General features: G+C 36.3%; 1 protein-coding gene across 3 annotated transcripts in view; it reads left to right on the top strand.

The window, feature by feature from the left end:
• The window catches only part of ROCK2 (Rho associated coiled-coil containing protein kinase 2), a 105,195-nt gene that overhangs the window by 58,144 nt on the left and 20,214 nt on the right, over nucleotides 1-26,837 (top strand). The window contains exons 5-27 of one of the 3 annotated variants that reach the window (XM_027641151.1): nucleotides 2,401-2,661; nucleotides 7,793-7,937; nucleotides 10,319-10,457; nucleotides 12,184-12,275; nucleotides 13,077-13,236; nucleotides 13,824-13,887; nucleotides 14,046-14,057; nucleotides 17,456-17,535; nucleotides 17,886-17,934; nucleotides 18,686-18,821; nucleotides 18,952-19,043; nucleotides 19,295-19,541; nucleotides 19,869-19,975; nucleotides 20,604-20,763; nucleotides 21,432-21,592; nucleotides 22,013-22,197; nucleotides 23,367-23,436; nucleotides 24,755-24,858; nucleotides 24,989-25,175; nucleotides 25,403-25,496; nucleotides 25,611-25,705; nucleotides 26,337-26,516; nucleotides 26,663-26,831. In XM_027641151.1, coding sequence (XP_027496952.1) covers nucleotides 2,401-2,661; nucleotides 7,793-7,937; nucleotides 10,319-10,457; nucleotides 12,184-12,275; nucleotides 13,077-13,236; nucleotides 13,824-13,887; nucleotides 14,046-14,057; nucleotides 17,456-17,535; nucleotides 17,886-17,934; nucleotides 18,686-18,821; nucleotides 18,952-19,043; nucleotides 19,295-19,541; nucleotides 19,869-19,975; nucleotides 20,604-20,763; nucleotides 21,432-21,592; nucleotides 22,013-22,197; nucleotides 23,367-23,436; nucleotides 24,755-24,858; nucleotides 24,989-25,175; nucleotides 25,403-25,496; nucleotides 25,611-25,705; nucleotides 26,337-26,516; nucleotides 26,663-26,831 — 2,989 coding nt within the window. Of the gene's footprint in view, nucleotides 1-2,400; nucleotides 2,662-7,792; nucleotides 7,938-10,318; nucleotides 10,458-12,183; nucleotides 12,276-13,076; nucleotides 13,237-13,823; nucleotides 13,888-14,045; nucleotides 14,058-17,089; nucleotides 17,156-17,455; nucleotides 17,536-17,885; nucleotides 17,935-18,685; nucleotides 18,822-18,951; nucleotides 19,044-19,294; nucleotides 19,542-19,868; nucleotides 19,976-20,603; nucleotides 20,764-21,431; nucleotides 21,593-22,012; nucleotides 22,198-23,366; nucleotides 23,437-24,754; nucleotides 24,859-24,988; nucleotides 25,176-25,402; nucleotides 25,497-25,610; nucleotides 25,706-26,336; nucleotides 26,517-26,662; nucleotides 26,832-26,837 lie in introns of all 3 variants that reach the window. The other 2 variants (XM_027641153.1, XM_027641152.1) reach the window with 2 other exon arrangements.

Here is a 26,837-nt window from a genome sequence, read left to right as displayed (position 1 = left end):
GATTAATTTACATTTTAGTCACCACAAATGCATCATAAAACAGAATGAAACAGACTTTCGAAATACCAATATAATTATTTGGAATAATAGGGAATTTATCTTTCCAACTAAGAAAAATTCTGTACAGAAATGTAGAAACAAATGTCAGTATTTTTTTCCGGTCTTTCCTTCTGATACAGTCAGGTAATCACAGGCAGTTAGTATTAAGAGTGATTTAAACAGTCACTGTCTTTTCATCAGCAGTTTGGTCTGTGGGTGAGTGTGCACCCCGGTATCCTGCAAGACCAGAGCAGTGGTTTGCTGAAACCATCTTCTGTTTGGTGGTCAGTTAGAGCACCTGAGCTTGGAAGTAAAATCCAAGTAATGGAGAGTTGGCTTCTTCAGTTGTCTTGAGCACCGTTGCTCGCAGCTGTCTCCTGAGATGGATCATCACGATGTTGTAATGTGAATTATGCCTTTGGGAGGAATCAGTACTGCATATTGCTGTTTGTTGTAACCAGTGAATTACACCAGTTAATAAAATGGGTAGTGAAAGCATGTGCTTGGAGAAACTGTTAGTACCGAATTTTGTTAAATAATTAATACATCTAAGTGCTCTCATGTATATTGCTATGCCTCTTTGTATTTAATAAGACTGGCCTAAAGCTTTCCATATATTCTTCATAACTTCACACAAGAAATGTTTTACAAGGTTTTTTATTTACTTGATTTGTTCTTTGAGCATGTTCTGTGCTCTTGCCTATATTCAGCAGAAATACTTAACCAAATAGATGTTTTTTTATTTAGTTCTTTGTTCTAGTAACAGCAGTTGTCAGGAATTATTTTTATTTTTCACATGCAGTTGAAAGGAACGAGAAATGCATGACATGGATTTTCAAAGGAAAGTGTCACAAGCAGGATATAAATGTATGTCTGTATGTGCAAATAGCAAATGAACAAAAGTGTAGTTGCAAGTGTGCCTTCTCTGGTAAAGCGTATTAGTGTGATATATTTAGGTAATGTGGTCCAGTGGGACAGGACATCGAGCTGGTTTGAAGAAAATGTAGCTCCTGTTCTGAGTTAGAAACTGGGACAGATCATACTGCTTCTCTGTGTCTTGTTTTTAACATGAAAAACAAATGATACCAGAGCCCTAGATAATTTTAATTTATTTTTTTAAAATTAAATCCCTTGAGGGCAATAATGAAAGTGCTGTATAAAGCATAGTGCTGTTATTTATTATTGTGTAATATTAATATATTTACATGTGAGAATACAGAGACTATTTTGGATTTTAATTTAGACTTTAATGACCAAGTGCATTATCTTACTATATAATGCATATATTATCCATTTGTGAAAACAAATACAGTGCAATATGTATGTGTTAAAATATATATTTCTAATCTAGGTCTTCTGTCGCTAATTATACAGTTAATTTTAATCTAAAAGTCAAATCTCCATAATAACATACCTGCCTTACACGGTTCCTCATCCTCCACAGATTCCCTTATTTTCCCTTCCTCCTTTCCATACATCCTGTCTTCACTTCCCTTTAAATTTTGTGTGTGTAATTTAAAGATGTGAATAATTTTAGATTTTAAGGTAAAGGAGCAGTATTCCCTGAGAAGTAAGGTGAGACTTTCAGAGACTTTTTCACACCAGCCTTTGAACATTTGATAGTAATGCTTTTGATGACTTGGGCTATTTTCAGACTTGGTGATTGCTGGGTGAGATCTCTAAAACTTCAGCACTTTATGTCTGAAATACATTTTAAAGAGATAACTTATTTTCGTTATCATGCCAGTAGGAAACATACTGACTGCAACCTATGCCAGATCAGTATTTTATTGTTAAGGATAATTTCTTTGCACTGTGTTATAGTTATCTTCAGTAACATTTTGGTTTTCTTTCTTATTTCAATATATGTTGATTTAGGACAAAATCAGTGGTGACTTTGTGAACAAGTACAGAGTTAAGGAGTTTATAATACACACAATTTAGAAATAATCTGAGTTGCTGCTCACTGTTGAGGTATTTTCAAATCATTATGTGATGCTCCCTTTCTCAGATTTGATACTTTGCATTTTGACTCAGTGATACTTTTTAATGCCAAGAAATATGGAGATATATATATATAGATATATATAAGCCTATATTATTAAAAAAATCAGGAAGTCTTTTATCACTTTCTTTAAAATGAAGATGAGGGGATTTTGAAGTTCAGTAAATTTCAAGGTACTGTCATAATTAATAGAAAATGTAGATTGTCTGAATATAAAAAGTAAAGTTATTTACATAAGTTTTGACAAGATATTCTCAGGTTTAACAAAATTTCAAGATAAGGGGCTTTATTCTTTTTACTAGATGTCTCTGAAAAGTAATTGCATTTTTTTTCTTTTTTTTTTATTAATGTTGCAGCTATTTTGTGCCTTTCAAGATGACAAGTACTTGTACATGGTAATGGAATACATGCCAGGTGGAGATCTTGTAAACCTTATGAGCAATTACGATGTGCCTGAGAAATGGGCCAAGTTCTACACAGCCGAAGTTGTTCTTGCTCTTGATGCAATTCACTCCATGGGCTTGATACACAGAGATGTGAAGCCTGACAATATGCTTTTAGATAAACATGGGCATCTGAAGCTGGCAGATTTTGGCACTTGTATGAAAATGGATGAAGTAAGTACGCAACTGAATAATTTATTATATATAAAACTGTAATTCTAGGGTTATTTTCTTATGAATACACAAAAGAATGTTCATCAAATGGTCTACCTGGTTAGAAAACTGTTTCTTGTCTCCTAGTTTTAAATATGAGTACTCTAAATAGTGTAATTTTTTTTTATAATAAACTGTTCTGTCACACAGAAGAAGGATGTAAACTTTTTGTTATTTCTGAAAGCATGTGTGTTTATGAATTTTTGGGGTTCATCTTTTTTTTGCCAAATGTCTGAAAAGCTTACGAGATAACTCGTAGTTTCAACATTAATAACCTTGGAACAGTTCATAGACTGACATTTTTCTGTAAATGAAATTATTTTACAGGCAAAATACAGTCCCTGTGTTTTCCTGTGTCTCATTGTTCTCATAGCATCCTCTAGTGGTCATTCAAATGAGGTTGCAGTGGGGCAGCAGTGGTATGGGATATATTCATCAAAATTTGTTGGCTGTTTGTCAAGATGTCGTGCATTATAATTGTCCAGATTTTATTACAGTCAAATACAGTTTTCTAATGAGATTGCATAAGAATATTTTTAACATGATGTAATACTTTATGCTATCAAAGGTGACTTAAAAAGTAATCTACCTTTGAAGTTTGCATTCTTAAGATCTTCCCTGACAAACAGTGTTAGGCTGTAAATTACAGAATATATTCTTCTTGTGAAAAATTCTAACAGATTCTAAAAAAAACCCTCATATGAATGTATGTTATGATTTGCCTGGCCTTTGAAAGGTTTCTGTGTTAGTATTGGCAAGGGTTACCCTTTTAAGCTTACTTGCTTTAGTGTTTTAGATTTTTCTGTGTATTGTTTTGACGGTGCTTAATATAGTCTCTGCAACCTACTTAATTTGCATTTGCATCATTAAATTAATGTCTTCTCAGCTGTATCTAGAAGTACTGTCTCTGATTAAGTTGTTTTTTTTCACATGCCAATATATTAACTTCATTGTACAACCACAGCTGTTTATTGAAATTCAGTCTATTTAGTTTTGCTGATAATTTAATAACTATTGTTACTCTAAAGGCAGAGAGAATATTCACCATCAATGGACCAGTAATCTGCTAAAGAAATTAATTTTTTAACAGATTACATTTTAAGTTCTTCGTGTTTCTCAGACTCAGTGGAATGGCAAAAATTTTTTTTACAGGAAGCTTTAGAAGTTGAGAGATTCTGGATTGTCTCCAGATCTCATGCTACTTCTTACAAAACACGAACACATCCCAGCTGTGTAAATATAATACTGGTGTTGGCAGACTGATTTCTAGAAAATATAGCTTACCCAATACTTTTTTATTTTTTCGGATCTGGATTTCTTTTAGCAGTTGTGGACATTAGTATCTTCCTTATGCTGCCAATAGCCCAGGAAAATTCTACTGCAATTTGTTTAGAGATTTTTCTGACCTTTGCTGTGGAATTGAAGTCAGTGTTCACTTAAGTCTGCCAGGCCAAACCTGACAGTTGCAGCAGAATTCCTCCTTATCACTATGTGAAAAGATTTGCTGCTAAGTGTTTTAGTGATCTTTTCCAGCATAAAAGGAACTCTTCTGTTTATATAACTCAGTTGTCATGATTTGAGGGTTTGTGGTGTTGGGTGGTTTAGTTTTTTTTAATTTGTTGCCTTTTTTAAAATCTGCAATAAGGTGAGTATTTCTATTATTGTATAAAGAATGGAGTTGGCCTCAGAGGTTCAGTAGAAATTGTGGTTCCCTTTAGGTATTTAGGTCTGGTAAGGTCGATCAGGGCAGGTTTCACCAGGTGTCTAATATTCAGGTTTTCTGTAAGAAACTAGGCAGTAATTGGCTTCAGTAGGTATGGTAGGGCCAGTGTTTCCAGGCTCAGTACATGGCGCTGTCCTGTACCAACTGAGCTTCCAGAAGAGCACAGGTTTAGAGGCCACCTGTTGAAAACAGATGTGACCAAAAGAAGGCATATTTGCCATTTGGGATTATTACCTTGGCTCAGGCAGCTTATGCAAGACCCTGCTGGATCCTTCTTTCTTCAGTCCATTGTCTGCAGCGCACTGCACTAACCTGTGTGCAGCGTTAACACCTAATATATGCCATCCTAATATTTTCACACAAACACTCTCCAGCTCTTTTTACGGGAAGGAACTTAATGAGGAAGTAAAAGCCTGACTGTTTGCCTTGGTTCAAGACAGCAAGTCCTTCAGGTCTGATGGAGATCATCCTGAAGATGAAACCTGAATTGCTTTTCCTTCAGCAATACAATAACGCTGAACGATACTGGGAAACACTGCAGCCTCACTGCCAAGTTGTCACGAGCTGTGACATGCTGTGTCTTCTGGACAGCCTGTTTTTTAAAACTGTGCACTGTGCATTGCTCACAGAGCTACAGGAGATGGGTTCCGAGATCCACCTTGATCTTTTGAGGTGATGAGGAAAGTTTCAGGTAAATCACTGGCCTGAAACTGATGACTGTTATAGTAAGTGTGCTGCTCAGGCATAAAACAGAAGCTTAGTATTTGAAACACAGGAGTAATGAGTTGGCCAGAGAAAACAGCATCCTTTAGGTCTCTTCAAAGTGTAGGGACTGCCAGGGTGCCGTGTGTTGCGCAAAGAGGACATCCCTGTTTACTTGTCTTTGATGCCAGAGATCATAGAAGCGAGTCTGATGGTGATATTAAAGGTATCCAGTACTTAGAAATACATACAGAGCAACACTCAAGTTCTTTGAAAGAACAAGTGTGTAAATGAGTGGAACAGAAATCTGGGAATAGTATATGCAGATGATAATGGTCCAACCTCCACAGGGACATGATAGAATCTCCCATTGCTGGAGTTTTTTGTGATGCAGTTGGTCAAGGTGCTACATAATCTTATATAGGCCATTTTTCCCACAACACGTTGGGTCAGAGGATCTTTCAAGGTCCCTTCCAAGCCAGACTGTTCTGTGATCTGTGAATGCACTTTTAGATTAGTTCCTGAGACAGAAGGTAGAGAGTTTCATGGGGAGTAAGTACAACCAGCTCCATGTGCGTCAAAGTGGTATGGTCTATTGAAAACTGGTGTTAGGAAGCAGGGCCCTTTTTGCTGTAGAAATATTTGTTTGTTTTACTGTTCAGTTCTTTGGCATCTCATCTGAAAACTTAAGGTGTTATTACTTGGAGTTCTTTAGCATCTGTAATGTCATTGCAAAGAACTTTCCTTGTTGCTACATACCAGCCAGATTTGGGTTTGGCTGGTTTTGGCACAGCCTTTGCTTTGTTTGCTTAAGACTTCATAAAATATCAACACCTGTAACATATTAAAAAGTGTCCTTGCTTTGGTGTATTAATTATAGAGGGGTAGGAAATGGTGTGTTATTAAGTGCTTAGGTGTCAAGGTGATGTTCAGAAAAAGTTCTTTCAGAACTGTTTTGTTTACTTTGTTTTTAAAGTATCTCCTTACCTGGAGAGGGATTTGGGTGGCTTCAAGCAGTCTTGACTGAACAAAAATTCAGACTTTTCCTTGTAATTTTGCATTTGGATAAGGAAGAGATAGACACACGCCAGTGTTGAAGGCCTCATTAAGATGCCACAGATGAGCAGAATTACATAACTCTAGAGCAATTCCTCCTGAGCTCAAAGCAAAGAGAGGCTTAAGCTTCAGAGAAGACATGTAGGTTAGTGCACAAGTGCTGTTACAAGCAGCATATTCAAATAGTCATTGCTGCCATGTGCCAGATCCATTTTTGAATGCTCTTAAATTTAGATTTTTTGAGCCTTTGGGCTTCAGTTTATTTCCACTGCTAAATGTGCTTATGTTTTTTTTTTGACCAATGAATGCATTAGGTCTTCTGAAAAGTATTAACTTCATTTTCTTATCTCAGGGATGAATAGCTTATGTGCTATCTCATCCATAGTATAGAAGGCAAAAGTTAACCTGCTCTTTGTTCTGTAACTGAGAAGTTAAAACTTCTTCAGGTTTCAGCTTTAGCATAGAGTTGCAGAAGATGATAGGCATTTGCCAGGAGGACAGGCAGTCTCTACAGTATTTAGTCATCCCTTTAGTTTTTACCTGCTGGTTCATGACTCTCTGTGTTCTGCTTTAGTACAGAAATAAAAGCTTTTGACAGTTCATATTGTGTATGAAAAGGAATATTACAATGTGGTGTGTGAGTTTTACACATCAGTACAATTCCCAAAGCAAAATGTTTCTCTTCCTTTCTTTAAATATGTATTTTGACTTTAGTTATTGCTACTAATATTCTGTATCAAAATTCGTAAATAATACACATTGCTGTTCATGCTGATGGCAAAATGCATGAAGAACTTTGTAAGATGACTGAGATTTCAGATTTAGAAACAGAATAAAAGATGGGTGTATTTTTGGTACTTCTCTAGCTTCATCCAGAATTTCGTTCATTCATCCATCTGGTCTCTGAGGAGTGAACACAGTGAATTTGACTAAAGGAAACAAGGCTTATAACTCTGAACTAGAATGCTGGCAGATCTGATCGATGCTTCTGCGTCACTTAGCCCCTGCATTTTCAGTCTCTCAGCATGAAGCAAAGGGGATGAGGAATCATTCCATTAATACAACTGTGGTATTATGTTAATTAAAAAAAAAATGAAAAAGAGCTTTCCTATTCTTTAAAAATAGCTTTTCCTTTTAGTCTTCTTTGCATCTGTAATTAAAAAACAAGGTGTAAGTACAAAAATTTACCTCAAACTTGATTTATTGTCTGAATTGGACAAAATTGTTATGTATCTGCAATGTAGGGCCTAGAAGTCTTAACTTGTCAAAATGATTCTAAAGTTTGTCCCTGAATTCAATGAGATAAGGAGCAGTCTGATATGGTGTGTAGCTTCATATTGAAACCAATGGTAAAAATAATAAAATTGGTCAATTTTGGAAAGAGGTAGTCAAGAGAAATCACTATGAAGTAGGCAAATAGTGACCACATTACCAGACAATGTCATTTCAGTCCATATTGTTTCTTGAATAAAAAAGTAGTCTTTCAAACGTACTCGACAAACAAATATTTTAGGCTATATTTTGTATGGTTTTCTGCTCTCCTAATAGATTAACTGTTTAAAGACTCAGAAGTATTTTGGACTGAGCTGTTTGTGTTGTTCTGTTGCACAGACAGGAATGGTGCGCTGCGACACAGCCGTGGGAACCCCCGACTACATCTCGCCCGAAGTTCTGAAGTCGCAGGGGGGTGATGGTTACTATGGACGGGAATGTGACTGGTGGTCTGTAGGGGTGTTCCTTTTTGAGATGTTAGTTGGTAAGTAGTAATTTAGTCTGCTAATGAGATTATCATTGAGTCTTTACTGTGCCTTTAGCTGTACTTTGCTGCTCGGGGGCTGGTTGTACCTCACTAACAGCTTCTGACTTTTGGCTGATGCTGTGGTTTCATTTCTGTTCTCTTTGCTCTCTGTCACTCTTACGCTGTGACAGCTGTTTGCGTGCGTGCTCAGTGATTAGTTCCCTGACTCGATTCAGCTTAAAACTAATTCTTAGAATAGTTTTGGCTGGAGTCAGCTACCTCACCAACTCGTGAAGGTTTGTGCCACATCGAGCAGTACTGAGTTTGCAGGGCCACAGAGATGAGAAAGGACTGGAAAGGGCAGGACTGTGCTTTTCTTTTCTCCTCTTTTTTTTTTCCACAGCATGTCAGTGTCTTCTGTTAGGTCAAAATGCAAAACTGTGGCTTGATTCTTTCTTCTATGCTTGAGTCAGGATTTTCCAGTAAGATACACCAGATTTCTATGGCAACGAACATAGAATATAATCTGTTAAGGAGATGAGTCATCTGCCTCTTAATGTATAGTGAGGATCAATCTTATAGTCTAGTAGCAAAATACTGATTATAGAAGGATGGAATTGAGCATATAATTATTAAAAATCCAAATCAGCATGTTCTGAGAATATTGCAGATTTGATGCTTCTGGTATCCTAAGCTAGGAAAGACATTTGGATATAAAAAGCTGTTACAATTTCTATGTCTTTCAGAATTAAGGCACTTTGGCTTTAAATAGAGTGGTTTATAATGATTAGTCTCTCATGAACAATTTTAGCAATAAAGAAAATTATTCAATTATTAAAATATTGGACATAGCTGTCCAGAATTTTCTTCTCAGGGCCTCCCTTTTTTTCCTCTTGTATGTAGGAGGGAAATATTACTTAATTTCTCCATCTATTTTTGTCTGTGCTCACATATCAGATTCTGCCCGTGGTCTTCTAAAACTTTGCACTTCAAAGAAATCACAGAAAGTGTTCCGTTGTTCTGGTTTTAGTAAAACCACAGTACTAATGAAAATGGTAATTTTATTATGAGAATTAAAATTTTATTGTGCCCTTGACTAAAAGGTAAAATGTTGGTCACAGGATGAATCCTAACGATAGTTCAGTGACTTTAGATAGTTTTAAGGTGTGTCCAAAATCAAAGCTGTTTCTGGGACAGAAGAGGAAGGCTGGGAAAGAGTGAGGCAGCAGCAAGTATCAGTGATCCACACCTGCAATGCACTGGTATGGCACCCTAATGAATTTACTAAAAGTTTAGAAGTTTAGTTCAAGCTGATATGTACTAATTCCTTATTATGCCATAAAATGACAGGAGGAGACTGAAGTTAGGATTGTTACATTTGTATTCTTTTGAAAGCAGAATGGTTTTTGTCCCTTGGTCTGTTTGTACGTTTTTTTCATGTACTTGGCTTTTGAAATATTCAGTTCCTTGATGGAAGGCTGCAGCCAGCAAGGCTGTCCTGCCAGGTGGTCCCTGCCTGCACACAGCACACTGGGACGGAGAAAGGAGCCTAGCTCATGCAATCAGTTGTTCGCCTTCCCTCTTAAACCTATGGATTAGTTGGGAGAAAAAGCATTTCTGTGAAAGTTGCAGCTTCTTGATTACAGACCTGAACCATTTGTAAGTTCAGAATGTTGTCAGTTAATTTGAGTGTCAGTTGCCTTCATCACTTCCAGTTCTTTTCACTTGTCTCAATTTTATTTTTCTTAATTCTGTTTCCTTTGCAAATATCTTTAGAGCCTATGCTGCAAACCTCTGGGTGGGAAAGGTCTATGATTTTAAAAGCCACCTGCCATGTTAATATGGGCACCGAAGCTAATTAATTTGTCAGTGAACAAGATTTAATAATATGGCTTTAACAGTGCAGTAACACACTGGGAAGGCTCCTGCTCAGAGCTGACTTGCCTTAGGCAGGGTAGGCCTGTCATGCCTCTGAAATGGTCTTCGGAGAGCTTTGGTTTATTCTTTCCAACAAATGCGCATTAGCAAATCTTTAGTGATTTGCGGCCCATTTGACCCATGGAGTGTTTAAAGGTGGGGATTTAAGTGGGCGTCACCCATCATGTAAATTAGAAAACACAGTGAGAGTCTTCAGATAGAACAAAAGGTGTAATTCGCTGGGCAAAATTTTGGTATTGATTGGCAGGATAGAAAATGGTGTAGTTTCTAATACAGGCATTTTAGGGAAGGAATATTTTTAGTAGTATACATTATTTTTGCATTCCAATTTTACTGTTTCGTTTTTTTTTTTAAATAAAAGACTATTTTTGGTAAACTGCTCCTAGACTTTTCTTTATATCTTTTCTCTTACTCAACTTACATGACTCAAAATCACAGTCAATTTGCTGTTTTATTTCCAGGTGATACTCCTTTTTATGCAGACTCACTAGTAGGAACATACAGTAAAATTATGGATCATAAGAACTCATTACATTTCCCGGATGACGTGGAAATCTCTAAGCATGCGAAGAACCTTATCTGTGCCTTTTTAACTGATAGGTAAGTGCATGTGTTGTTCTGTTACTTTTTTTTTTATTTTGGATGGTATTGGCTGTATTTATTTTGGATGGTGCATTCTAAAAATTAATTCCTTCCATTACTTTTCCTAATCTCTGTCCACATCTCTTCAGCAAAACCTTCTGTTCTCTAGTTTTTCTTTTGGGGTGTTTTTTCCAGGTATTGTATTTTATTTCTATGAGCAGTTCTGACAGCTCTTGTTAACAACACAGTTTGTGCTGGACAAATCCTTCCAATTGCAGTGTGTAATACAGTTACAAACCTGTAAGACTGAAAGTAATTTGTAAGCTCCAAGGCAGGGGCGAAATTGTTGTGCTCAATGTCTGCATGGCTGTTACTTATGAAAAATGAAAGCAAGTACTTCTCTGAAAGTAAGCATGCATTTATGAGTTTGTTTAAGGTTTCTTGGAATGTTTGAATTTTTATTTTTTATTTGCTTTGTTGCATTAATTGATAAGTATAGCTAACAAACCTGCAAGGAGTATTGTTTTGGCTACAAATAGGTCCTCGAAGTTTGTCTTTATGGAATGGAGCCATTTATTGAAATTAAACTGTGTAAGCTTGTTCTTAACCTGAACACTTATATTTTCTTTAGTTTGAGAAAGCACAGATCATCTTTGATTTCTTTGATTTAAAAGAACAACACTGTAGACCCACAGTTAACTCTGGATTGGAGATGCCTTCTTATGCTTTTTCACCTGAACCTGGCTGGAGCAGAGCATACAGAATAAGGGATTAGGAAAACAAATGGGTTTATAATGGGTTTTGCATTCAAAGAGAGATTGTTTGCTCTACTGAGCAGGATCGCAGTTGCTCAGGAAGGATGTACTTTAATTTAGCAGCATTTTTCACCCTTAGTAGCTGAAGGGTAGAGAGAAAATATGAGTAGAATTTAATAATGTAAATGTGGCGAGGTGTGTTTCCACTACGTGTGTCCCTCTTCCTGTTTATATTTAACACAGTGCTTGAGCGATTTATTTGAAACAGATGCTTGCTCTCTGTCTGCGTGATCACTGCTGAAGCACTTAAAGGACTAAGCATCGACCCTGTGATTTACTGCTTCTTTTCCATGCATTGTTTTTATGTCCTGTTCCTGTACATAGTTTCAAGAGAGTCTCTTCTGTTCAAACTAAAAGTTTCTTGTTGCTCTTAAGATTTACTTCACTGCAAATATCAGCAAAAGACGTGTCAGGGTTAGTTGTGGGGCAGAGGATGAAATTCTTAAAATATTTATTTTAGTCCAGCTTTGAATAACTGTTCTGTGCAGTAGGTTAGACCTTCCTTCACTTGCGTCTTACGGTTTGTCATGTGGTTTGGCAGACACGGAACTTCTGCAGTTTTATTTCCCCCAAGGGTGTTGAGTTTTTGTTTGTGTTTTTTAGGTTTTTCTTAGTTTTTGCCTCAGTGTTCTCTGTCTTGCTTTACTCCCCACGTGGCAGACTCCGAATTCTGGACATTTTAGCAGTCGCAAGGAGAGCGCATGCTAAGAATCAGAGTATGTTTTGTATAAGAAACTAAAGATTAGTGGTTGGTGGTTTTTAAATTTTGTTTTTTATCTGACCATTAGTGTGGTTAACACAGACAATCTTTACTGAAAGTTTCATTGCTGCTTGTGAACAAGTCAGAATTTAAATAACAACAAACTAAGCAAAAAAAAAAAAAGAAGCTCCTTTCCTTAATGTGACTTTGGCTTAATTGCTATGTTTAGGGATGTGCGACTTGGGAGAAATGGGGTAGAAGAAATAAAGCATCACCCTTTCTTCAAAAGCGATCAGTGGAACTGGGACAACATTCGAGAGAGTGAGTAAATTAGCTTACAAGTTCTATTTTATTCAGTATTTGCAATAGTAGAAATGAGGAAAAAACGTTAGCCTGTATAAATTAAATATTTTCTATCAGAAATCTTGCTCAACCTTTCATATTTATCATTTGTGTTATGAAAACTCATGTGAGTAAGGGTTAGTAAATACACATTATTCCTACTAGGATTATCCTCATCTTTATCATGCTTTTAATGTAGACATTTCCATTTTAAATAAAAGAATTGGATGTTTCAGAATTTTAACTAAAAAGAATGCATGTTTGTCTTTTGCTTTTGTTGTTTTGTGTTATGAGTTTTTTCATTTTGATTTGGGATTTTTTTGATCTTCTCGTAGCTAAGACAGTAGTTTGACAGTGGTCTTGTCAGTTTTACTGCTTTTCATTTAAGGTGTTGAGAACCTGATAGCTTTAGGTAAAAAAAGCAAAGTATGTCAGTTCAGCTCACGAGCTCGATCGTAACTTCTAAAGTTACATATTTACTAAGGTTTCTTAAAATGCTGATTGTATTAGAGTTCTATTCTCAAACGTGATTACCTGAGCAAATAAATATGTCTTGCGTATTAGATAGTCTATGCATGAAGCAACTAATACAAAAATAGATTGCTCTAGAAAAAATTGTGCCCAGTAATATTTCCAGATCTGCTGTCTGGTTAATACATATTTAACTACAAGTTATTTAAGGACAACTTATAATATAGTCTTTTAACATTATAGAGATACCAGTATATAGCAAGTGACTGAATCTTGGAGTAAAGTTCATCTTTTCTCCCCTTTTTATAGCTGCTGCTCCTGTTGTTCCTGAGCTCAGCAGTGATATAGATAGCAGTAATTTTGATGACATTGAGGACGACAAGGGAGACGTGGAAACCTTTCCAATCCCCAAAGCCTTCGTGGGAAACCAGCTGCCTTTCATAGGATTTACCTACTATAGAGACAATTTGTATGTGATACTTTAATATACATTTTTAGAAAAATACCTGCACATTTTTCTTGTATTCACTTTTCACTCTAGATTCATAAATTATTCCTACATTATATTCATTTATATCCAGTTGGGAAGATACAAAATGCTAAACTTGAGTAAAATAATTTGTTACTATTTTGGTTATTTTGATAACTGTGATTAAACACAGTATTTTTATATGCACAGAATTATACAATATCTTAAAAAATTGTTTAGGGTTAAAATACTGATAGATTTGTAATTTACTTCTACAAAGGCTTTTTAGTAGTTATTTTGTAAAAAAGTTTACACAAGATAACTTTCTAGAATTAAACTCAAATAATTAAAAACTAATTGTATTAATTAAAAGATCATAAGCTGCTGTGGATTTGGAAACATGCTATACTTCAGTTAAGGAAAGATTCAAATCACAAAGATACACTAAGACTGAAATAAAACAAGCTTCATTCTGAGAGGAGCATAGGACAAATTAAGGCTTGAGAGAATTGATTAAAATGGCAAGATTGCCAGAGTTGTTGAAAACTTGAATAAGAGCTGGAGGGATTTGTTTTTGTTTTTGACAGGTTGCTAAGTGACTCCTCTCAGTCTTGCAGAGAAAATGAATCTGTGCAATCTAGTAAAAATGAGGTTAGTGCCTTTCTTCTTCAGTATTAACGGTATGCTTAACTAATTTTGTTAAGTCTGTTAAGAAAAGACAAAGCCTAAAATAAGTTTTCAAGCAGTTTTGTGGGGGGGCTTTTTATCTTTTAGTGATCCTCAATAAAAATGATATTTTCTATTTACAGGACAGCAAGGAGGTAAGTATATTATTTGAATTATGAAAAGAATAGAAAGATTCCTACATAATTTTATGTGAATGTGAAGTATCTTAAATGTTTATTCACCAAATTGTTAGCAGTAAACCAGTTGTATTTTGAAACAGTTGTACTCAAGTGTTAAGGTGCTGTAGTATACAGGGGAATGAATACAGATTTTTCTCAAATTCTTTTGGCATCTAGAATTTTTTGGAAATCAAATGCGTAAAGCTCTGTTTGCTACAGAGAGCATCACTCTTGGGAAGATTCCACAGTTGCCTGAGCGATTCATGACTGATTTATTCGGAGTTTGGAAAAAATAAATTGTCACCTGCAGTGATAAAGGAATGTTTAAATCATACTCCAGTTGGAGTGTATGGAGCGTGTTTATCCAGCTTTTGAAGATTGACAATTGAATTTAAATATGCATATGACAGGAAAATGTTATAGAATTTTCATGTACTTATTTCATTATGTTACTTAAACATTTGTATTATTCAAGTGTAGATAGTATATTGTTAACGTTTCTTAAAACTTACAGTTCCTTTTCAAAGTTTAAAAATAAATAAAGGAAATGCATTTTGTATTGATCAGCTAAATTTAAATGCAAATGTTTATTACACTCCACTTCCTTCCTGTCACTGCTGAATAGATGAATAGTTTTAGAGTTTCCCTTTTAAAAAGAAATGGTACTGGTGTTCAAAATACATATCGTCACATTCGTGACATTTGCTTTATGTTGTGATAGTAAATGCAGATGGTAACATTTTGCATTTGACTTCTGACAACTTTTTTATTTGTATTTTCTCAAGCGATGAATCTCCAGTTTTGATGTCTTTTTCAGTGTCCCTGTTCTGGGAATCTTCTAATTGTAATAATTTTAAAGTGTTTTAGAAAACCACATTTTTACTTTTCATGTTTGGAGGTAGAGAAAGAGGGGGAAGGGAGGAAAATAAATGCATTTGAAAGCCCGAACTCATGAGATTAATCCAAAATTTATTATTTATAATTTATTTCGTGAATATTTGGGTACTAGACTCACATTTTTTTAAAAAATATTTTAGTAAGCAAAACTAAAGTAAGGATAATAAAAAGTGTTTTTATAAATACATTAATAGCAAAAGGAGGGGCAAAGAAAACCTACATTTTTTACTGGACATGGGGGAGAACATAGTTACCAAGGATGCGGAAAAGGCTGAGGTACTTAACACCTTCTTTGCTTCAGTTTTCAACAATAAGACAGGTTGTCCTTAGGACAGCTGGCCTCCTGAGCAGGTAGACAGGGACAAGGAGCCAAATAGTCCCCCTGTAGTCCAGGAGGAAGCAGTTAGTGACCTGCTGAGCCACTTGGGTCTTCACAAGTCTATAGGACCAGATGGGATCCATCCTAGGTTGATGAGGGAGCTGCTGGAAGAGCTTGCCAAACTGCTCTCCATCATTTATCAACAGTCCTGGCTCACTGGGGAAGTTCCAGAAAACTGGAAGTTGGCCAGTGTGACGCCCATCCATAAGAAGGGCTGGAAGGAGGATCTGGCAAACTGCAGGCCTGTCAGCTTGGGATCAGTGCCCAGCAAGGTTATGGAACAATCATCTTGAGTGTGATCACACAGCACCTACAGGATGGCCGGGGGATCAGACCCAGCCAGCATGGGTTTAGGTGGGGCAGGTCCTACCTGACCAACCTGATCTCCTTTTTATGACCAGGTGATCTGCCTGGTGGATGAGGGGAAGGCTGTGCATGTGGTCTACCTGGACTTCAGCAAAGCCTTTGACACCATCTCCCATAGCATACTCCTGAAAAAGCTGGCAGCCCACGGCTTGGACAGAGGCACTCTCTGCTGGGTTAAGAATTGACTGGAGGGCCGGGCCCAGAGAGTGGTGGTGAACAGTGCTGCATCCAGGTGGTGTCTGGTCACTAGTGGTGTCCCCTAGGGATCAATGTTGGGCCCAGTTCTATTTAATATTTTTATTGATGATCTGGATGAGGGGATCAAGTCTACCATTAGCCAGATTTGCAGATGACAATAAGATGGAGAGGAGGGTCGATCTGCTGGAGAGTAGAAGGGCTCTGCAGAGGGACCTGGACAGGCTTGGATAGAAGGGCTGAATCCAATGGTATGGGGTTCAACAAGTGCCAAGTGCCGGGTCCTGCACTTTGGCCACAACAACCCCATGCAGCGCTACAGGCTGGGCACAGAGTGGCTGGAGAGCAGTCAGGCAGAAAGGGACCTGGTGGGGTGTTGTTTGACAGTGGCTGAACATGAGCCAGCAGTGTGCCCAGGTCGCCAAGAAGGCCAGTGGCCTGTGTTAGGAACAGTGTGGCCAGCAGGACCAGGGAAGTGATTCTTCCCTCGTACTTGGCACTGGTTAGGCCTCATGTCGAGTACTGTGTCCAGTTCTGGGCCTCTCATTTCAGGAAGGACACTGAGGTGCTGGAGCAGGTCCAGAGAATAGCAACAAAGGGTCTGGAGCACAAGTCCTATGAGGAGAGGCTGAGGGAGCTGAGGTCATTCAGCCTGGAGAAGGGGAGGCTCAGAGGAGACCTCTTCACTCTCTACAACTCCCTGAAAGGAGATTGTAGACAGTTGGGGATTGGCCTCTTCTCCCAGGCAACCAGAAATAGGACAAGAGGACACAGTCTTATGCTGCTCCATGAGGGGAGGTTTAGGTTAGACATTAGGAGGAGTTTTTTCACAGAAGGAGTGAGTGGGCATTGGAATGGGCTGCCCAGGAGATGGTGGAGTCACTGTCCCTGGAGGTGTTTAGGAAAGACTGGATGTTGCAGTTAGTGCCATGGTCTAGTTGACATGGTGGTGTTAGGTCATAGGTTGGACTCAGTGATCTCAGAGGTCTCTTCCAACCCAGTTGATTCTGAGAAAACAAAGCATTTCCAAAACTGAAAAGTGTTCATTAGATTCCAAATGAGTAAGACTAAGAAATTCTTCTTCAGGTAAGGTCACTGAACATGTTTAGTCGTCTGAAGATTGTCTACTTTGGTCATGTGCCCCCCCTTCTTATTTTTTCATTTCATTTAGAAAAGGTTATCCCAAAAAATCTGCTGCAGTGGACAGTCTCTGGCTACAGAGAACAGCAAAGGGCCGGTAACAATATTCTTTCCCCATATAAATTTTATGACTCACAATCTGTGGCACGTAATTCTGTGACAGTTTGATTTAATGCAGCATGCAGCAAATTTTGTTGCTATGGATCTGTATCTTTAAAATCATCTGAATTAATGCCTTGTAAAGATGTAACCTTCTAGTGATGGTTTTAAAATAATATAGTGGAAGATTGAATTAATTTTCCTCGCTTTCCCTTATTTTGTTATTTAATTGAATTGCACTTGTTTTATGTGGTAATATTTTTATATGTGGGCCATACTTTTTTGATATTTTACACAGTTTCAGAAAAAACTAAGCAAGCTAGAAGAACAGCTCAGTAATGAATTGCAAGCCAAAGATGAACTAGAACAGAAGTACAGGTGAGACTGTTTTGACATATTTGGTATGTTTATAGAGTAGTTTTATTAGACCTTCTGTTTTTGGATACTTAAAAGCATTTTAATTCACTTTGGGGATTCCCAACCCTGTGAGCAGATCTCACTGTAACTTGCTGGCCTATTCTTGGTGCTCCTGTGACTACTGGGGTGGTTTTGTTGGGTTTTCTGCCTTACCTCTCTAGAAGAATCTCTCTGTTATTAGAGTGATTTCACCTGTCCCTGAGGTTTCATGTTACTGCTGAAAATAGAATATCTAATTAATGAGACACATCCAAGCACTCTAATTTCTGTATTATCAGCAGGATTTAAAAGTATTTTTCAAATTTGTTCAGGTCTACAAGTACTCGTTTAGAGAAGATATTGAAAGAGCTCGATGAAGAGGTAAGTCCACAGATATTTCTGACTAGAATTAGAACTTTAACATTTGTGTGTGGCTTTTTCCTTCAGTAACAGCAAATTACTTTTGAGTAGCTGTGTATTTATAGCAAGTAAACCAGTTGATTTCTTAGTATTCACAAGCATGAAATTGTCACTGCTAAAATATTTTCATTATGATTTCTCTACTATAATGACACATGTCTTTGATAACTTGTTTTTTACTGTGTTTTTAAGCTGGAGAACAGCATGATATAAATATCTCCTATAGATTTTAAAAATCGAAGGTGTGAGAGCAGTGTTTCTACAGGAGGAAGGCCATGCTTTGCATTTTTCAGTGTTAGTAAAAGGACCCTATTTCTTGCCCAGCTTTGCACCTTAGTGCTTCTACAAACTTGGATGTGGATGTGTGCAACTTAATGTATTGCTCATCCAGGTGCATGTCAAGGCCTTACATTACACATGTGTTTCTTTGCTCCCAGACTGCTCCCAGACTGCTCCTCTTTGACTGCTTAGGCAGGTCTACCAGGTTTATCAAATCCAAATGATCAAACAGTATTTAAATAGCAGAGCTCCTGGCCATAGTCATCCTGGGCCAGATTTGATCACGTGTTCTGATACGCTGTGTTTGCAGCAGGCAAATAAACTAGCTTTCTCCATTACAGGCTAAACTGAGTGTGTGAGCTGTGTTTTTATCATATAAGAATACCACTCTTGTGTATGTAATTAGTGGTGTATTTTTTTTAAATATATCCAGATAACTTCAAGGAAGAATGTAGAGTCTGCAGTCAGGCAGTTAGAGAGAGAGAAGGCTCTTCTTCAGCATAAGAATACAGAATACCAGAGAAAAGCAGAACATGAAGCAGATAAGAAACGCAATTTGGAAAATGAGGGTATGTTGAACCATGCTTGAAGGGTTCCATTTTGATGTGGGTTTTTAAAAGTTAAAATAAATGAATTATAGTCCCAGTTGAAGTGTTTTCATGACAGTGATTAACAATGTTCAATTGGGGTTTTTTATAGTTAACAGTTTGAAAGACCAGCTTGAAGATTTAAAAAAGAGGAATCAGAACTCTCAAATATCTAATGAGAAAATCAATCAACTACAAAGACAGGTATGCCAACTTTATATATGTATATTTTAAAATAATAGCTGTTTGAAGTACAGATTTTGGGATTAGTGGAGGGATTTGAAATCTCTAGTTGAGTTTTTAAAGATTTTTTTTTTGTTACGTTTTGGTGTTCAAAAGTAATCTTAAAGTATACTCCTTTTTACTTCTTTAATCCCTAAAACCTAGTATGCTGTAGTAGAAATAGTAGGTTTTATATTTTAATTGTTTCTGAAGTATGTATTTATCAATCTTAGTTGGATGAAGCCAATTCTTTGCTGCGGTCAGAGTCTGATACTGCAGCCAGGTTAAGGAAGAACCAGACAGAAAGCACAAAGCAAATCCAGCAGCTGGAAACTAATAATAGAGAACTACAAGATAAGAACTGCCTGCTAGAGAATGCGAAACTCAAACTGGAGAAGGAGTATCTCAATCTTCAGTCAGCTCTAGAATCAGAAAGGAGAGATCGAAGTCATGGATCAGAGATTATCAGTGATTTACAAGGTATTCCTGCAAATGTTCTGATGTTAAGATTGCTTCTTGTTTCCAAAATAAAAATAGGTTTGGGTGGTGTTATTTGAGCTTCAGGCTGACTAGATAAGTGTGCTGTCCTCTAAAATGTTATGCAATTTTGAACACACATTTAAGAGAAAATGTGTGATAACATTTATGAAACATTATTGATAACTTTTAAAATCACCCCAAAGGGAGATATTCTTAACAGTCGGAATTAGAAGCTGTAACATTTGAAAAATGTTATCTCTAAATAGATAAAGTACAGTCTCATTTTCACACACTGCCCAGTCTCATTGATGTTTTGGTTATTTTTAGGTCGAATATCTAGCCTTGAAGAAGAAGTGAAAAGTGGAAAGAGTGCATTAGCCAAACTGGAAATGGAGAAAAGGCAATTGCAGGAAAAGCTCACAGATTTAGAAAAGGTAACAGCACTTCTAACTGAACATTGGTGTCACATTCTTACGAAATCTTTGAATTTGTACTTTTATTATTTGAGATGTTGAGTAAACCTTGTTTTCAACATTTAGTTGGTTTTTTTTAATTGTTTTTGCAATTTGAAAAGCGGGGGGGAAAAAGTCATCATTTCCCATACGATCATAAGACATTATACTTCTAAAGTACATAATAGTGTACTCTGGTGTGTAGCTTAACAGTGCAGTAGTAACATTTCATTTCATGTATTGGGTTTTTTTAGACTCTCCTTGTTGCCAAAAATAAAAGAGTTTCTGCTAATATTGAACAAATTTGTCATTGAAACAAAAGTCTTGAAAAATTTCTTCAATAAACCTAATCTTTGAGCCTATTGCAGGATGTTGTTGTTAAGGCAGTAATTCTGTAATTGTTTGCCCCTGGGGATGCTGTTGTACATTTTAGAGCACTTTGCCATCCACAGAGAAACATTTTAGAAATAAGTTCTCAGTTAGCTCCTTAGTCTGAGCTCTCTCTTCTACTTTTTGCATCTTTCCAAGCAGCATGTTATTGTCATCCAAAAGTTTGCCTCTAACCTGATGTATTTTATGTTTTATTTCAATATTATTTTTTCTATAACAGGAAAAGAGCAACATGGAAATAGATATGACATATAAATTTAAAGTTATGCAGCAGAACCTTGAGCAAGAAGAAGCTGAACATAAAGCCACAAAAGCACGATTAGCAGACAAAAACAAGATCTATGAATCTATAGAGGAAGCAAAATCTGAAGCCATGAAAGGTAGGTATTTGACACAGTTGGACTTAGGAGTGAATTATACAAAGTAGATAATATAAGCTTTTACTGTGCACATTCTGGTGCATCTCAAGACAACTGAAATATCTTGAAGAGAGGGATAGTTACCAAAAAATTCCAGAAGATGGCTCTTACTTTTTAATTAAATGGCTTATGTTTATTGTGCTAATTAAAAAGCTACCTATAGAACCTCTCCTTTCAATTGCAGAGCATTCTCAAGAATTTTGAGCATGCAAATCTTCAAAAGAAGCAAAAATGATTCAGTAATAATGACCAAGTCACTTAGCATATCAGATTCTGCAACAGCTTCAGCTCTTTAATTGATTTTATATTACTGTAGTGCAACAATTCAGTAGATTTAGGTGGTTTATTTTTAAAATTCAGCCCTTTTTGTTCATCTCAAAAGTGTTGCAGATAAACTGGAAGTTATCTAGAAACTCAAAAGTAGGAAATAGCTCTGTCAGGAATGCTTGGAAAAGCATCCTCTGGGCATGATTTTACTATGAAAATTTTAATTAATCACTTTTCAGCAGTCTTCCTCTTCAGTTTTAAAAGGAGAAACATGTGGCTTTTTGTTAAACGTCCTCCTCCCTTCGGCCTCCAAAATATGCTGGTTTACACTGACTGATGTCTTAAATTTTTTTACTTCACAGAAATGGAGAAGAAACTTTTGGAAGAGAGAGCTTTAAAGCAAAAAGTAGAAAATCGGTTGTTGGAAGCTGAAAAGCAGCGCTCCATGTTGGACTGTGATCTCAAACAATCACAGCAGAAAATCAATGAGCTCCTTATGCAAAAGGATATACTAAATGAAGATGTAAGGAACACTGACAAAAAAGCATCTTGAGTCAAACTTCATTTTCAATGTTTAAATACTTTTCCTGTTATAGCTATATTTAGTAATGTTTGTGAGTTAAAATGGCAGCAGTTTTCCTTCTCTGTCTTTGGAGCTTTAAAAAGTCTACTTCATGGAGTCTAGTGTCATTTTTCAGAAATATTTCAGCATTACTCACCTTAAAAAGTTTTTCATTCTGGCATTTAAAATTCTGTGAGATTGACATGGAAAAACTAGCTAATTTAATGTGTGCTAATGCCTTTATTCAGGAAGCAGCTTCGATTTACCAAGAGATGTGAGTACATGTTGTACAGAAATGTAGAGGAAACCAATAACAGACTGTTTAAATGTTTCTTTCCTGTATAGGTCTGTAAAATTAACAGGAGTTTGTATCTTTTTCAGGTAAAAAACTTGACATTAAAAATAGAGCAAGAAACACAAAAGCGCTGTCTCACTCAAAATGACCTCAAGATGCAAACGCAGCAGGTCAACACCTTGAAAATGTCAGAGAAGCAGTTAAAACAGGAGAATAACCATCTTCAGGAAATCAAATTAAGTCTGGAAAAACAAAACAATGAACTCCGCAAGTATGCAAGTTGCTCCATATTTTTAGTCATGTTACTGATTTGTAATATTTTTGTAACAAAAGTTGAGGGCAATATTAATTGAAAAAAATTGCTGCAAAGAATATGCTATTCTACAGTGCTAAACTTTAAGGTTCTTTAAAATAATTTACAGTGACTAGTTGAGACTTGCCCTAGTGATTCAGCACTGTATGGATTTGTATTCAAAGGTGTTTGTTATCCTGAAAACCTTAAAAAACTCAGTGTAAACATGAATCTGAGGACTTAAGAGAAACATTTAACTGAAAGTCTACATACTTTCTCTTTAATGATGTAGAACTTCAGTGAAGAGAAAAGTTACTGGAATTATTAGTCTAGGAGAGATGGAAATGAATACTGCTACAGAGCAGGAAAGCATAACTGCTGGAAAGCATAACTGTTGGAAATATCTAATACTGCAGATGTTTAAACACATCTATTGGACCTTCATTTAGGAGTTGTGTTACATCCCAGCAGTTCTTCAAGGTCTTACAAGTAGTATTTGCACCTGATAATAAATAAGTAAATAATATTTTTTTTACATAAAGAACTTTCTTGTGAATGAAAATACAAGTTTAGCACACATATCAGATGAATCTCAGCTCCTTTATGACTTCTGATGGTTTATCTCCTGGTGCTTTGCCTTTTCTGTCAGCAAGATGCAGTTAGTCACATAGAAGGTGACCACAATGTGAAACACTGGCAGAAGTATTTTCTGCTACATTTCTTTTGTTATGGGACTGACTGTTGTTTTAATAACAGATGAATTCAAGAAATTATCCATGTCAAGGAGTACAGACATGTTTTCACAGACTCTGCTCTTGCAAACAAGAGACCCAAAACAACCGGTCAGATCAGAGATGTTTTACATGGAAATAAGATTCTGTTGGTGGCTGTTTACTTTATTGGTGTCTCTTACTGGTTAAACTGTGTGACACTGTTGTAGTTAGCATGTTAACAATATTAAACTGACATGTGCAGTGGGCTCAGCTATACAAGTGAAAAAGAGATCTGGAGCCCAGAGGAAGCTTCAGGTTTAATTGCTGACCATACTTTGGTCAGGAAATCACTGAAGATCTCAAGAGTATGAGTGCGTTTTTAATTTACTGGTTGGGAATGTCTTCATATCTTTAAAGCATGTTATTCCTTTCTAGGGAACGTCAAGATGCAGATGGACAAATGAAAGAGCTTCAAGACCAACTCGAAGCTGAACAGTATTTCTCGGTATGTTTTGTGCTGCTTTATTTTTTTACTAATCTGTTTACTGAGTAAATGTTATCTTTTCTTCTTCCTCCTTAACCATCAGCTGTTTCACAGCTCTAACCCAAAGCTACTTGTTTTTCTTGTGCCTGTCTTCAGTGTTGTCTGCAGCCTTGATCTTGATCACTGAGCGTATAAAAGAGCTCAGGTTAAAAAATGTCCCAGGTTTGTGAGGGAGTTCAGAGGGAGGGAGGAGGCAAGCAGCTTCCTTTTCCACAGTGTGAATAATTTTCTGCATGTTTCCAGCCTTTTGCATTCAGCATCTCTTCCATGCTGCATGGTAGAGAAGAGTTGTATTCTGACGTGGTGTGACAAAACGTGACATTAAGGCTTGGAAGGAAATTTTTGCATTACAACCAAACTTGATAGAGGTCTCTTAGGAGTGGTAACATACAACAGAATAAATAGATATTGTACTTAAAAATCATCACTAGCTTGTGGAGGTTAATTTTTATTAACAGTGCGCAGCCAGTTGCACTGCAGGAGATGCCAAAAGGCTTGTTTCAGAATTAAAGGAAACTAAAAATTTCATTGTGGTATTCAGGTCAGTGAGGAGAAGGACTATCTAAAGTTTTAGTAGATGAAAACATTGCATACATTAAAGGAGAGAAAGGGAGAATTTTGTAGATGGGCCAGAGAGAGACAATCTGTGTTGAAATCTTTGCAGTAAGTCCACTTACAGCTGTCTGTCACTTGACCTGTATTCAGTCATTTGAGTGGACAGAGCAATATAATGTTTCTTTCATTTTTTTAGAGCTCTAGATTTGTATCAATTTCATGAAATTTTGAATTTCAAATTATTTTCTAATCTGTTTTTCCCTTCCTCCTATATTTCTTTTTGTTCTTTAACTGTCACATGGGTTTCATGGATTTGTATGATTAGAATCTAAACAGCATGTACTTAATTACGTCAGACAAAGATTTAAAATAGTAGAGAAAAATCAATTCATTTTCCTTGGTTCTGATGCTTCCAATTTTCTATCAAATAGTGATTTTCACATTTAGAGTATCTTTACAGCATGTTTACAAACATAGAAAATCTATATCATACATCTGCCCATTCACAAATATACAAGTTAAAAAAAGAAGAACATAAAGTAAAATAACCAAAACACATTTGTGAATTATGACATTTAGATAAGTTTAAAGAAGGTATTGCACAGTTACACTCTAATTAGAGTGTGTGATTAAAGAATTGCATACAATGTCATCTTGTATAATTTTTGTGGACTTTCAAGAATACAGAAAATCACATAAGTTTCTTGCTAACTTTAAATTCTAGACTTTGTATAAGACGCAAGTTCGAGAACTTAAAGAAGAATGTGAGGAAAAGACCAAAATTTGTAAAGAAATGCAGCAAAAAATACAAGAGTTACAGGATGAGAGGTAGGTTTTGCTAGTTGTACTACTAATACATAAAAGATTAGGATGGCTATTTGTTGTTTTGTTCTCTGCCCTTGCTCCCACCCCTACATTACCCAATTTAAAGTTAAAAATATATATCAATAATTTGCAGAGATTCCTTGGCTGCTCAGCTAGAGATTACTTTGACAAAAGCAGATTCAGAACAACTTGCCCGTTCCATTGCTGAAGAGCAGTACTCTGATTTGGAAAAAGAGAAGATTATGAAAGAGCTGGAGATTAAAGAGATGATGGCAAGGCATAAACAGGAACTTACTGAGAAAGATGCCACCATAGCTTCCGTGAGTTGTATGATTTGTAATTTGGTAGAGGTTGTAGAGCTTGAGTTTTATTTGCAGTTTGAGTTATGCATTGTTATTTAGAATACTCAGAGATATACAAGAGATATATCTAACATTTTTGAAATATTTATTTTTTATGATTGAAATTCAAAAATCTTGTCATGTTTCTTCATGCATCTTTCTGACCATTCATTCTTCTGTGCCCCTACCCCCTTTTCTTTTTCTAGTTGGAGGAAGCAAATAGGACACTAACCAGTGATGTGGCTAATCTTGCTAATGAGAAAGAAGAACTAAACAATAAACTGAAGGAAGTACAAGAACGTATGTATTCTGTGAACCAAATGTACTTTAATTTGAAACCAGTTTTATTCTTTAGTGGTACTGTTTTCTTTTGTAATGAGTTTTCATAGAATTTTTTCAATTACCTTACTACAGAAATTACAAAACTAAAAGAAGAAGAAGCAAATATAGGAAATATTAAAGCACAATTTGAGAAACAGTTGTTGACTGAAAGGACATTAAAAACCCAGGTAAGCAAATGTGTTTAAATGAATGTAGAGATAGTGTTCATGAATCAAATAATTTATAATAGAAAATTTTCCATGGTAAACTATTTATATGTACCATTAATGCTTTATTCATTTTTACCCTGAAAAAAAAATACTGATTTTTTTCTTTCTTCTACTAAGTAGACTTTCATTGTAGTGAAACTGGATCCTTGTGATTCATTATAGAGGATATTCTAATCCAAATGCATTCCACCAGCAAAAGTCTTCATTTCTCTCAAATTATTTGATATTTTACTGGTTTCAGTCTTGATTCCTCTATAAGTTCTATAAAGAAGTATATTTCTGGTTATAATCCAGATTATTTTTTAGAACAAGTGGCATTTTAATGCAAATATATATTTTGGGTCTAACTAGTGAAAATGGAGGGGATTATTTAAATGAGATGAGTGGAAGTGTTCACAGCTAATGCTTAACGTAAACGTGGCATCATTACCTTCTTTTCAGTTATAAGTAATACATGGAATTAAAGCAAGTTTATGTTACTGGATTACAAAGGTGTTAGTTTACAGTTAGAAGTGCCTGGTTGTAGACAGAAGACTTTATTTCTTCACAATGTGTGGTTTTTGTCTCTTTTTTTCTTTACCATGGAAAGGCTGTGAATAAATTGGCTGAGATTATGAATCGGAAGGGTCCAGTCAAACGTGGATCTGACACTGATGTACGGCGGAAGGAAAAGGAAAATAGGAAGCTGCATATGGAACTGAAGTCTGAACGAGAAAAGTTAACCCAAATGATGATCAAATATCAGAAGGAAATAAATGAAATGCAGGCAGTAAGATCCTTTTGCAAATATAAACATTGCAGCATTTTCTGTAATATTGTACAATTGGCTACAAATTCTACGTGATTTTCTACTTATATTTTATCTGAGTAACCAAATATTGGGATAATAGGAAATCTTGCAATTTATCCCTACAGCAAATTGCAGAAGAGAGTCAGATCCGGATTGAGCTGCAGATGACTCTGGACAGCAAGGACAGTGACATTGAACAGCTTCGTTCCCAGCTGCAGTCCCTGCACATCGGGCTGGACAACAGCAGCATTGGCAGCGGGCCTGGAGATGCTGAGGCAGATGATGGATTCCCTGGTATGT

Source organism: Corapipo altera, unplaced genomic scaffold, assembly GCF_003945725.1.
Source record: "Corapipo altera isolate COAL_440 unplaced genomic scaffold, ASM394572v1 46, whole genome shotgun sequence".
Classification (NCBI taxonomy): Eukaryota; Metazoa; Chordata; class Aves; order Passeriformes; family Pipridae; genus Corapipo; species Corapipo altera.
This window is presented reverse-complemented; position numbering and strand designations above follow the sequence as displayed.